A 12,750-nucleotide genomic window follows, 5' to 3' on the forward strand; every position below is an offset into this window, starting at 1 on the left:
AAAGTTGGATTTGTATTTTATTCAAATGCATCCTTCCATTTATTGACCATAAAAATGAACTGATAAATTATAAAGGTTATTTTGTGAAATTGAAGTAGAGGTACAAGGACTTATTCTAATACATTATGTGGTTCTCCTGCATGTGCCAAGGATGTCTTTCCGATAAAAGTGTGGTTCTTCTCAATGGCTTTTGGCACACGTTTTCCTGATAAGCTCACTCCTTAACAATGTTGGGTTTGAAGTCATGCTGGATGGCTTTTTTGAGCTCCTCCGCATACATTTCATACCTCCCAGTCATCTATGGAGAGATGCACACATGTGAATGGCACACAGATGCTACCAGAGACAATTGACTATCTAACCGCTCTCTCTGATGAAATATAAAGTGGAAGGTGTTTTTTTGTATTTTTTTATGCCCACCTTGAAATTCCATTTGTCTGCAACTTGGCGATTTAGGTTCAAGTCCATCTCTGTCACCAGCAGGCCATCACGGGTTCTGGATAATCCTGGAGATCTGCTGCCGTCGGGTGCAGCTACATAGCTGGAGCCATAAAAATGGCCAAAGTCATGGTGCGCTGCGGATGACACAAACTAGAAATCATACACAAAATGCACACGACCATTTTAAGTTTGTGTACTGTTAGACTTTGAGTGTTTTTACAAAAAATGTCTTATATGCTTGCCAAGGCTGCATTTATTTGATCAAAAATATAGTAAAAACAGGAATATTGTGAAATATTATTACAATTTAAAATAGCTTTTTTCTATACAATAAAAAAAAAATCTATTTGAATATATTTTAAAATAAAGTAATAAGCCCAAAGAAGCCATGGTTTACAATTCAAAGCGGAGCTGCTTTGTTGCAAATACACTATATATAATTTATTTTCTTTTTTGCAACAGCCTGTTAAGCAAGCTATTGTGAATGTGAAATCTGTGAGATATTTAATCTTAAAATACGAAATCTAGCATATTTTCAAAGTTCTCTGTTTATTTATTTAATGGTAAAGTTATTTCCTAGGTAATCGTTTGGTGCATGTTTGCAGTAGTCCTAGCCTGCATTTAAAAACTGAGGTGCCACTAGTTGCGGTTTTGTTTTAACGGTAATGTTTTATAACGCTTATAAAAAAAAAAATATTCATGTGAGGTGCTTTGGTTTAGCATTGGTTACTTCATATTATTTAAATGCAATCATGTTTAAAATCTGTTATTCTGGATGTTAACTTGAATGAAAATTAGTACTTAATCATTTACATTTTTCACAAGCTCTGAGATAAAGTCTGCGGGAGCGGACGGGAGTATACACAAACATTTCATGAGTGGGCGGGAGTGGAACACATAGGTTGCAGGAGTGGGCAGGCCTGGTCATACATTCAGTGGGAGCGGGCTGGTGTGGGTTTAGGGAAACCAGCACAGGGCTCTACTCAAGAGCATGGATGAGTCCGGCCCACACCTCGCAGCTTTAAGGAGCTGCACAGTGTGACTGACCTGGATTTACATCCCATCAAAACGATAGTCCATGGGATAGGCAGGTCCATGGTCAGCCTGGTGGTGTTAGAGCACGCCCTTATGAAATGGCTGTTCAGGATGACCACTTTGAAGCAGATTCTCTCACAAGAGTGCACAAGGGACTGGCTTTTCTCCATGGATCTGAATGATGTGTACTTTCACATCCAGATAACCCCCCATCACATACGATTCTTGAGATTCACCTTGGAGAGAGTGGCATATCAATACACGTTCTCCCATTCAGGCTGTCCCTGGCTACCCATACTTTAACGAAGTGCATGGCATTTGCGGTACTACAGTTGGGCCTGCTTTGTATGCAGCCCCTTTAATACTGGCTGAAACCACTAGTTCCGCCCCATGCTTGGCGCCTCGGACGCCTTCGTGTCAGTTCTGGCCCCCTGTAAAGACTCTCGTGGATAGAACGGGGCGTGCCCCTGGGTAGTGTTTACAGAAGGAAGGTGGTCTCGACAGACGCTTTCAACTTAGGTTGGGGAGTGCTGTGCGATAGCAAATCGGCTTTTGGTCACTGGTCAAAAGAGCAAGGGCTGCATATCAACTACCTGGAAATGCTGCCAGTATGTTTGGGCCTTTTCCCCTTCCTGCCTGACCTGAAGGGACACCACGTCTTGGTCAGATTGGACAGTTTGACGGTAGTGTCTACATAATTCATCAGGGAGGACTCTCCTCGAAGCACATTAGTGTACTTGTAGAGCACCTCTTGGAATTGGCCCAGATCAACTTGCATTCACTGAGAGCGATGCATGACGGTTCAGAAAATCTCTGAGATTTTTGGCAAGGCAGAGGTCGGCCTCTTCACCTCAAAAGACAACTCTCATTGCCCAACTTATTTCTCAAAGGACACGGACACATTGGGCCAGTCGTGGCCCAACCTCTTCCTTTATGCTTTCCACTGATCGTCCTACAATCTCTCAAGATAGAGCTCTGTTTTACAGTCTTCCTGTTGCATGACCCGCAGTGAAGACCCAGCTTCCTGTGACATATCTCTGATATTGTCCTTCCTGCAAGAGCTATTCGACAATTTGTCGAATACAATAAGGATATTATATTGATAATTATATTGAGTATTCTGCCCCATTTAGGCAGTTGGAACAACTCTTTATATGCTTCGGTGGCCGCACCACTCATCTTGGGCATGGTTTAGCGGTGTGTCCATTGCAGAGATCTGTGCAGCAGCCGGCTGGGCCTCGCGATCCACATTTGCCAGATTATATCATCTGGACGTTCCAGCCATCATACCTTTTGACAATTAATTTGACAATTATTGCCTGTATTACTGTAATTATTTAAGCAAAAAAACTAAAAGGATTAGAAATATGTATGCTGCATTGTTTGCTCTTGAATGAATTGATTGGTAGAAGTACTAAATTGAAAGAAGATCACAATGTTAAATCAAATGTTCTCAATATATATTACAATAATCTTATGTTCTGAACAGTGTTTGAGTGGTCAAAAATATTTGTATTTGTAACGGAAGCATGAGATCAGATTTTGAAAGAATGACTAGTGGTGTTAAAAGTGTGATCAGTTTGGATTTGTGTACTAAGATTTTTGTAAATATACATCTTATGAAAAACATTAGATGTCAAAACATCCATCCTGGCATGAAGTATTTTGTTTGTTTTAACATTTTATCAGTCCATTTTTATCAATGCCATGTCACTGTATTTATTTATGTTTCATAAAGTTGCAAAGGGTTGCAAAACATGGAAACCTCACAGAAAAAGAATTGTAAAATGAAACCTCATATCATATCTAGTTGCATCACCTGAGGCTGATTTTCACAATTTTCTGAAGATTGAGCACCTAATTTCACTGATCATTTGTTGTTCCTTCTTTTTTCTGTTTTTTTTTTTTTTTAAATAAATTAGACCATATTTTGTATCCTATTCATGGACAAATGCCCCTCATATATGTTTGTGGCTTGCTGTATGTCTGTGTGACCCTAGTCATGTTACATAGAGGCTTCACATGTAAAACAGCAAAGGGGGATTTTGTGTTCAGGTCGAAGGGCTTATGCAACAGTAATGAGGGCTGAAAGCGAGAACAGAGCCTGACAGACTAGAGCTTTAGGAACACGACACCTGTGAACAAGTTCCCTTGTCCTCAGCCCGCCACAGATACAGGTGCTAGATTGACAGACAGATACGCTGATCCTTTATACGCTGACACAGAGACATTAAGCTCATGGACATTAAGCTCAGGGGGACTCAAATATGTATACAGATGGGAATGATCTTTAGGTTTTGACCCATGTTTAATTTTCAAGCCGATAGTGCCATCTGCTGTATTAATGACTTACGAGAAATGTCTCCACTACACTCAGACCTCTTTAGGTTCTTTAAGTGAAATATGCAATTTTCTGGGATATTCATATAAATATTCATCTTAATATGCAATCTGTAAGTAACCAATTTGTAGTTAAACACTGGCTCAACCAATGACATGACTTTTGGGGCATGGCTATCTGTTTGCTTGATTTATGGAAGACAAGGAATCCTATAATGTAAACTGTTCAAAAGTTTGGGGTAGGTATGATTTTTTTTCTTTAATTACGTTTAAACTACAGTAAAAACAGTACAATTGTGAAATGTTGTTACAATTTACAATATAATTTTTTCATGTATACTGTGTTACTTTTTTTTATTTTTTACAGAAGCGGTTATATTTGTTTTTCTGAATTCCTGGATGAACAGAAATCAGTCGTTCGAAATATAAATCTTTTGTAATATTATATCTTTACTGTCACTTTGGATATATTTAATGCATAATTGCTGAATAAAAGAATTAATTTCTTTAAAAAAAAAAAAATTCATACTGACACCAAACGTACATATATATGACTAAAGGACCTTTTGGCAATAACTTCCGTTCAAGTCACAAACAAGAGAAAACAAGTTTACTTACGCAAATATATGCACATGCTCACAATAAATGGATAAATACCTTTCTTTCCATCTCCAGATGTGAACTCATTCTTGAAATACTCCTGGAAAAGACAGATCTATATCAAGGCTCAATAATACCCAGAAATCAGCAGTAGAGGGCAGAAGAAAACACTTATCTGAACACATTTCATATGTGTAGCACATGGGCACTGCTTAACAGACTGTCGAAATAACTCCAATTTAAGCCAGTTTAAAGATAATTGGTTTACTGTATCTATCTCTGAGAATAAAAGTCATCCCTCTAAGACATTATAACCACTAACAGAGACCAGACTTGTTTTTTCATCTGTAACATTATTTGCAGTTTGGCTTATAATCCTGTTTAAATGATTTAGCATGTGCTTATCTAATCATATTAGTTATATATATATAGTTTACCTTAGTTGTTGTTGTGATATTATCACAGTATAAACAGTGCATAGTTGGGGCAAGCAGGACATTCCCTGAGAAATCTCGGTGTATGTTTTAGAATCAAGAGCAGCTATTGGATAATTTATGTGATTTTTAAGCATGTTGAAATAATTTTTTTGGCACACTTATTGGAGAACAGGTGGCACATACTGTTCCCACACGGTTGATGGCACAGGTGAAGCAGTGGTTTGCGATGGCAGCATTTCTGGCCTCAATCGGCCACATTGGTTCACTGTAACACAAAACAGCATAAGCATGATGCAATACGGGCTCTGCGTTATTCAAATAAAACAGGTATATAACATGATACCTGAGCAATCCGACTGTGGCCGAAGGGTTAAAGATGATCTCAGCCCCATGTATGCTGTACATTAACCAGTTGAGAGGATGGTGTCGGCCGTAGCAGATGTTAACAGCAATCTTTCCAAACTGTGTCTGGAATACAGTGTGACCCGTGTTCCCTTCCATGTAATATGTTGACTGGAGAAGGATATAGTTACATTTTTAATCAAGTTTGAGTTTGAGCTTTTCAAACCAAAAAACATGAGAGTTTAAAGTAAAGAATTTACCCAAAAAATGGCCATCAAAGATGTAGATTAGTTTATTTCTTCATAGCAACAGATTTGGAGAAACTTAGTATCACATCACTTTTTTTACCAATGGATCCTTTGCAGTGAATGGGTGCCGTCAGAATAAGAGTCCAAACAGCTGATAAGAACATAACAATAATACAATGATCCACATGACTCAAGTCCATCAATTAATGTCTTACGAAGAGAAAAGTTGCATATTCATAAGAAACAAATCCGTTATTGAGGCATTTTAAGTTTTTTTTGGCCAGAAGCAACATTTTTAAGTTAAAAACATCTCGGATATATTTGTTTATTAAAACATGCAGCCATATTGGACTCTCATTCTGACGGTACCCATTCACTACACAGGATCCACCGATGAGCAAGTGATGTCATTTCTTTAAATCTGTTCCAATGAAAAAACAAAAAGAAGCAAATTTCATTTTTCACTATACTATCCCTTTAAGATCTACTACTTTTCTTGTTGCAGTATAAGATAGTAGTTAAAATCCCACATGGGATACAACATTAAGAACAGGAATTTTGAACTGATGTTGCCATAAATTAAACAACATTAACAAGACCACCATCATAAAAAATTATGGGCAAAGCCACCCATAGTGGTCTGTATGTAACTTCACATCTTGAATGGTTAAAAAAGACCTTTGCCCTGTAGTGAATGACATGCATCAAAAGGTTAATGCCATAAAATTTCCCACATATGTACACCCATATTTGCCATATGGACAGATCTAAATGAGATAATGTACTGAGCAGAGATGAGGATAATGTGAGCTCGCTAGATTATGTAGCAAAAGGGCACTGATAACTGAGGGTTTTATGTGTGTTGCATGGTTTTATTCTTTTGTTTATACAACAGATATTTCCAGAATTTGAATTTGATTGGCCATGCAGAAATAAAAGTGCTAATTTAATAAAATTGTGATTGATATATTGCTGATTTAATATACGATCAGTCTGTGCTTTAGTGGTGGGGATATTTCTAATTTATTGAACAATTATGTTTTATTTATTGAACAATTGTACAAAAGCATTAAACAGTTGCATTATCAGTAGCACATTAGTTTTGAACTACACATGATCACCTTCACCAACAGCTAATGTGACTAGGTTTAAAATGATCTTTCATCAGAAAATGGCTTATGCAAAACCAATTTAATTTACAATTTTTGTGACTGACAGAATATTCTTTTGAAAATGAATAATTGAAACTTTCAGTGTAAGGTGAGAATGACAGATAGTTTTATACTAAGCATTGCTGAATAATGAATAATAATGCCTGAAATAATTATTTCAGAACTATTTAAGAACTTTTGGTGATCTTTCTCATTCATTTTAACATGATGAATAAGGAGAGAGTAATAAATGGCTTCTCCAGAACAATTGTGACTAAATCTGTGTGTTGGAACAGTGGAAAGGTGGTTATAGATTATCATCGGCCTATGTGATATCTGTGCATCTACTTTTGAGAAAATGAAGACATTATATACAGTATGCGGTGTTTTAAATTGTGGCCATAGTTTGTGATGTTAGTGTAAATTCATGCAACTGCTGCAGCATGGAAATTCACGCAGGGCTGAGCTGGATTCTCAGAAGAGTTTCTGTGTAAACCTTTCCAACACTGATATGTATCAGCATAGATGGCAGCAAAATTCCCTTAACTTCACTGAAAACAACAGAATTGAGCCATCTTCTGCCATCTGGTTCCTGCAGGTACCCTCAAACTTGTTCCAGGAAAAGAGAGTGGGCACATTTCCTGAACTGATCATTATAACCGTGTGGAATGGATCAAAGGCACAACAGGAAACTGATAAACAGCCCAGCTGGCGAGAAATCAACCACTTAGAGCGCCCAAAGATCATGTATTGCAGATACACACATGTTGGTTTTTATGGTTTATGAGGACTCTTCATATGCATAATGGTTTTTCTACTGTACAAACCGTATTTTCTATCGCCCTACACCTAAACCTTCCCCTTACAAGAAACTTTGTGCATTTTTAGATAAAAACTAACCCATTCTGAATGATTTATAAGCCTTTTGAATTACAGGGACACTGAAAATGTCCTCATAAATTACATTCTCATTGTAATACCTGTCATACAAGTCATTATACAAATTAGTGTCCTCATAAACCACATAAACACACACACACACACACACACACACACACACACACACAAACATGTTTAACCTGAAAAATGACACCTAACATGCTGGAACAAATCTCTGATTACAAGAATGTCTATGGAGCTTGCACTGAACATCAGCTATCCACTAAGATACAGAAATGCCCATGTTGTGGCACAAAATACAGACTCCTGTGTGTACAGAGGGGTTCAAACAGAGGGGTTCAAAAATGTGTTGGGTTTTTTTGTGTGTGTTTTTAGTTTTTGCATGGTCTTAAACTGGACTGTACTGTATCAATATTTAATTTACAGCTTAATTAACTCATGTAACTTAATGTAAGCAAGTGATGACTCTCTATTACCCTAAACATAGAGTGTGACTGTAGCTGTGTTCTTTCACACTGACAGTTGTTTGACTGTTGTGCAGAGGGTGACACCGACCTCGTTAAAGTCTCCAACACGGGGAATGTGATTCTTCCGTGATTTGCCTAGAACATTGCCATTATTGGACACCACCACTGCAGTGTTCCACAATGTTCCACCGTGGATCTCATCTCTCTCCAAAATGGGAGACACCACCACCATGTTGTATTTTTTGGCCAGCTACAAAATAAAAATCAAGCACATGTACAGTGGTATCAGCATTAGATGTAACGACTGCATTAAGAAGTAAAGAACACAGGCAGCACATGACATTTTTAACCAGAGCTAACTTTGCCTTGCTGTAAAAAACCCAAATTATCTGATATTTCACCGACCATGACACAGTGATGAGGGTCTAAATTCCTGTTTTATATTTCCTTTTTATTTTACATGATGTTCGCACAACATGAGGCTGGTTTGCTGGATGAAATGTTTTCAAATATTAAAAAGCCATGAGTTTTGAAAAACTATCTTAACATTTATAACAAAAACAAACTACTTAATATAGCTTTTTCAGATTTCTTTTTCCTTTTTATTCATCAAATTTGTATAATCATGACATTTTTAATTTATGTTCAAAAACAAAATGAAAAAATACTTTTTTTACTATTTAGTGAATATTAATTTTCATCATATAAAATCATTTATTTATAGTTTGTTATTATTATTGATATTATTTCATATTATAATTTCATTCATTTACTTTCTACATGATATCAGACGATTTGCATCACCCTACCACTTCTCCAAAACATTAAAATGTATCTTTATTTAGAAATTAAAAACGATCATCACAGAAGAGGTATATTCAAATCATTTTATGTAGGAAGAACTGTTTAATTTTGAAGAAATTAATAAACCTAGACATGTGTGTATAATCTCTAGTGGTCTTGAAGAATCTGCATGATGAAAAATGACACTGAACAGGAAAGACAAAACAGTGCTTAAATAAATAATCCAGCGCTTGTTGGTTCTAGAAATGTCACTGAAGGACATATTTGCGAAAGCATAGATGCAGTTTCTCTGTAAACGGTCAAAGGCCACGCAATTCCTCAGAGTTAAGTGTCAGAAGATTCCACAGTTACGTGCCGCAGTGCTCATCGGCCTGTGGCTCTTGTCGTGGTCAGTATGTCCCCGTCCCCTCTGTGGGCTTAACCTCCTGCTACATCCATTAACAAATCACCGGCGTCAAAGCAGCTGCACAGCACGGCACCAGTTAAAAAACATGCCCTATATCAAAATGAACTCCCTCTGCAATGGGCACAAGGGAATCAAACCATTCAGTCCTTGCTAACACAGAGTCTCATCTTGAGTTTGGACTGAGGTTAAATATTATCCATTTATTTAACTCTTACCTGAATACAAAAGCGTGTGGTGAGCCCATCCTCGGCCGATTCAGCAAACTCTGTCCAGGGCTCCCTCTCTCGTGTGCAAAATGCAAAAGGCATTGCTATGGATGGAGAACACAGAAAAAAAAAATAATGCTTTCCCTGAATGAATTTATTCTTACCAGGACTGATGTTTATTTATGAGAGTTCAAACTATCGAAATTGACTCTCCTTGGTGTCCAATAAAACTTTGTTTTGCTTGCGGAGAGGGAGGATGAGGAGTATAGTGGATAAGTTTATGGTCTCATTTTTCATTGGCAGTTATTGTTTTGTTTAGAGCAGGAGGAAATTATTATTTGTTTACAAGCATTTTTAAATCAATACTATCAAAGCAAAGATGCATCGTAGGTTTGCATGGAAACACAGGAAGTCAGAGCTCAGGGGTCAAAGGTTTACGTGGGGTGGTGGACAAAGGGGTTGAAGCCTGGGCAAAGAGACCTGTTGAGACCCAGAGGGACTGAATGACCTTTGGGATGCCTGGAGATTTTATAATTGGAGCATGAGACTCTCTTTCATCAGCTTGCATCCCTACAGAACGCCACAGCCAACACAAACAGACAAACTGTGAGCGCAGCTGAATCTTCGTCACTACCATCCTGCTGCGCTCTGCTGATGTAAACCAGATTCTGCTGATGTCTTCGCGGACATGTTACGTCACTGTAGGCCAAGAAGGAGGTCTTCCGATCCATAGGCTCATAAATAAACTCAGTAAGAACAACAGGATATGGAAACAGAAAAAAACTAACATTTGTGGCTGTATATAGATGTGTGACATGCTATTCTTCAGCTATTCTTCACCTAAAATTATTTAAAAAGTTGCTTTAAATTAATTTTAAAATATGATGCATGTATATTTTAATCATATTATATTGATTGATAGAGTAATTACACCACTGTAAAAAAACTGAAAGATTAGTAATCATTAATTACTTAAATATTAAATTGCTCAGAAATGGTAATGTATTACATATATTATATAATAGGGCAGTCAAAAGTGATTAATAACATCCAAGAAAAAAGTTTGCCAAAAAAGATGCCATAAACTTCATATGACACCCGAGAGCTGTATATATTCCTGCTACAGACGGAGATTGATGAATTCAGAGGAAAGAGAGTTAGATGCATGTGTTTGTGTGTTTTTGTGTTTACTCACTCCAGGCTTCCTGGAAGCACACAATATTGACCCCACACATGGCCGCCACCGCCACCATCTCCCCCACGCGCTTGTGCAGAGCTGTGATCTGTGAAAGAAAAATGAGAATACTGAGCCAGAAGTGTGATGAACTCAAATGGATAATACACAGATGGAATTTGTTTTAGTGTATGAACATATGGGCCTATCATAGCCAAAATATGCCGGCTGGCGCTTATATGCACTGTGTTCTTTGTTCTCTCACCTGTTCAAGTACAGGAGCATCAGTGGGAAGGACTATCTTGTTCTGAATGAGTCCCACGCGGACGGTTCTGGGTGGTCTGAGCTGCTCTGGAGATGCCTCAAACACATAACCCTTCAGATCAAAATCCTGCTCCTCTGCTGCATCTCTTGCACTCTGAGGAAGGTTCAAGTCCCTGAAAGGCATTATAATTTTAAATGTCAAACACTCAATAACGTCTATAATCAAACAAATTTATTATAGATCAATTTGCAATCTGCAGCATGAACAAAAAACTGCTGGTTAGCCAGAGGAAATCCTTTTTTTTTTTAATTTAAGAAAATTGATAAATTAAACCAAGGAAAAGGTTAGGCCAAATTGTTTCTATTCATGGGACTTCTATGGGAATTACATCGTCATATAAAGTTAGAGCACGTCAAGATGCCGTCAAAGTAGATACAAACGATTATCATAACCAACGTCCATGACATGCAGAATAATATCTAAACGTTTTATATTTGTATTATTTTCACGAACATTTCTATATATATAAAAAAATAAAATAACAAAACGTCAACAATAAAAACTGCTATAGCTAGTCTAAATTATTATCTTGAAAGTCCATAGATATCGCTATTATTTATTACGGCTGTTAGCACGTTCCCTGACAAGAGGAAGCGATGAGACCAGCTGTTTTCCGGGTTCGGTCAGGCGAACGACATTCCCAGAGAGACCCCTTTGTGGCCAAAGTCCACCATAAATCATTTACTCAATTTAAACCTAAATGTAGTTACGAAAATGAACTTCTATAAGAGCTCTTACAATTGGACAAGAGCTAACTTACCCGCTTGAACCTGTCAATCTCCTCAATTATTTCAGATTTAGGCTAAATTACCTAGTTTCACTGTACAGCATGTTCAAATCAAATGAAAGTCATCTGTGTGTGTAACATTACTGCAGCTCTCTCCAGTCATATAACCACAACTCTGTGGTGTGTAGTCTTCGTCTCTAGTGAATGCGCGGTTGTGACTTACTTCAGTTGTTTTCCGAACAGCAGTCTTCGGACTTCTCTGAGTTCAGCCTCAGGTACACATGATTCCAGAAGTTTCTCTAGCGATTCAAAATCTTTCCCAGACATTTTGAGCTGCCGTCCTTGTGCTCTGTGCGCATTACTTTTTAACTAGCGCATGTGCTCTTGTGCAATCTTCACGACAGAGGGTCCAAGTGCTCCCTACATGATTTGTTATTGGCCTTCATGTATTACCAAGTCAAGACGGAACAGTTTTCAGAGTCAGACCACATGTATAACCTGCAGGCGTCTTGGTTGAAGGCATTTCTACAGCTGTGATGTAACATCGCGACTGCACACCACTTTACCATTTTAAACTGACGTAGGAATGCTGGACATAAAGGGTTTATTTTTTTAAACATAAAAACATTTTCTTAAACAGTCATTCAATTTAACCTCTCTTCATAATTAATTAGGATGGAAAAAGAGAAAGGACTCCAGCTCAGAGGTGTTGTTGTGATGGCTTTCTTAAAGTTGATAGCAGCTTTGATGCGGTTTTGATTTACTCCTCTTCAATTATGCCCCGCCCCTTTTGTCCCTCTCCTTTGAAGGATTTCTAAGAATATCTAAATTTAGCAGAAAAACAGATTACACTGAATAGAGAACCTACTATATCCATACCAAAAATGCTAGTGAACATGTCGAGAAGACATTGAGAAGACAATGAAAAGAAGAAGGAAGGAGTGTTTTTCTTCATATCAGATTCTTCCTTTTTAATAAATTATAGCTGAACAAATGAGAAATAGAAGCATTGCCTGCTAGCTCAGGGCAACTTGTCCCAAAGTCAAACACTGCCGTGCACTTTGGACCTTCACTGCCTTCACCTCCTGCACAAGGGAACATACAAAACTGTTTTTACTGATATTCCAGAGTTGTTTTGGTATCTGAT

General features: G+C 37.6%; 1 protein-coding gene across 1 annotated transcript; it reads right to left on the reverse strand.

Annotated features, from left to right (window-relative positions):
* Nucleotides 1–15: 15 nt before the first annotated feature.
* On the reverse strand, nt 16–12,075 carry LOC113107489 (beta-ureidopropionase-like). Its single transcript, XM_026270044.1, has 10 exons — nt 11,827–12,075; nt 10,817–10,988; nt 10,573–10,660; nt 9,387–9,481; nt 8,050–8,211; nt 5,197–5,366; nt 5,037–5,118; nt 4,474–4,516; nt 421–575; nt 16–298 (listed from the first exon to the last, which is right to left on the reverse strand). The coding sequence occupies exons 1-10, from the start codon at nt 11,928–11,930 to the stop codon at nt 215–217; spliced, it is 1,155 nt and encodes a 384-aa protein (XP_026125829.1). The 5' UTR covers nt 11,931–12,075; the 3' UTR covers nt 16–214.
* Between the last annotated feature and the right edge of the window lie 675 nt (nt 12,076–12,750).

Source organism: Carassius auratus, chromosome 8, assembly GCF_003368295.1.
Source record: "Carassius auratus strain Wakin chromosome 8, ASM336829v1, whole genome shotgun sequence".
Lineage (NCBI taxonomy): Eukaryota > Metazoa > Chordata > Actinopteri > Cypriniformes > Cyprinidae > Carassius > Carassius auratus.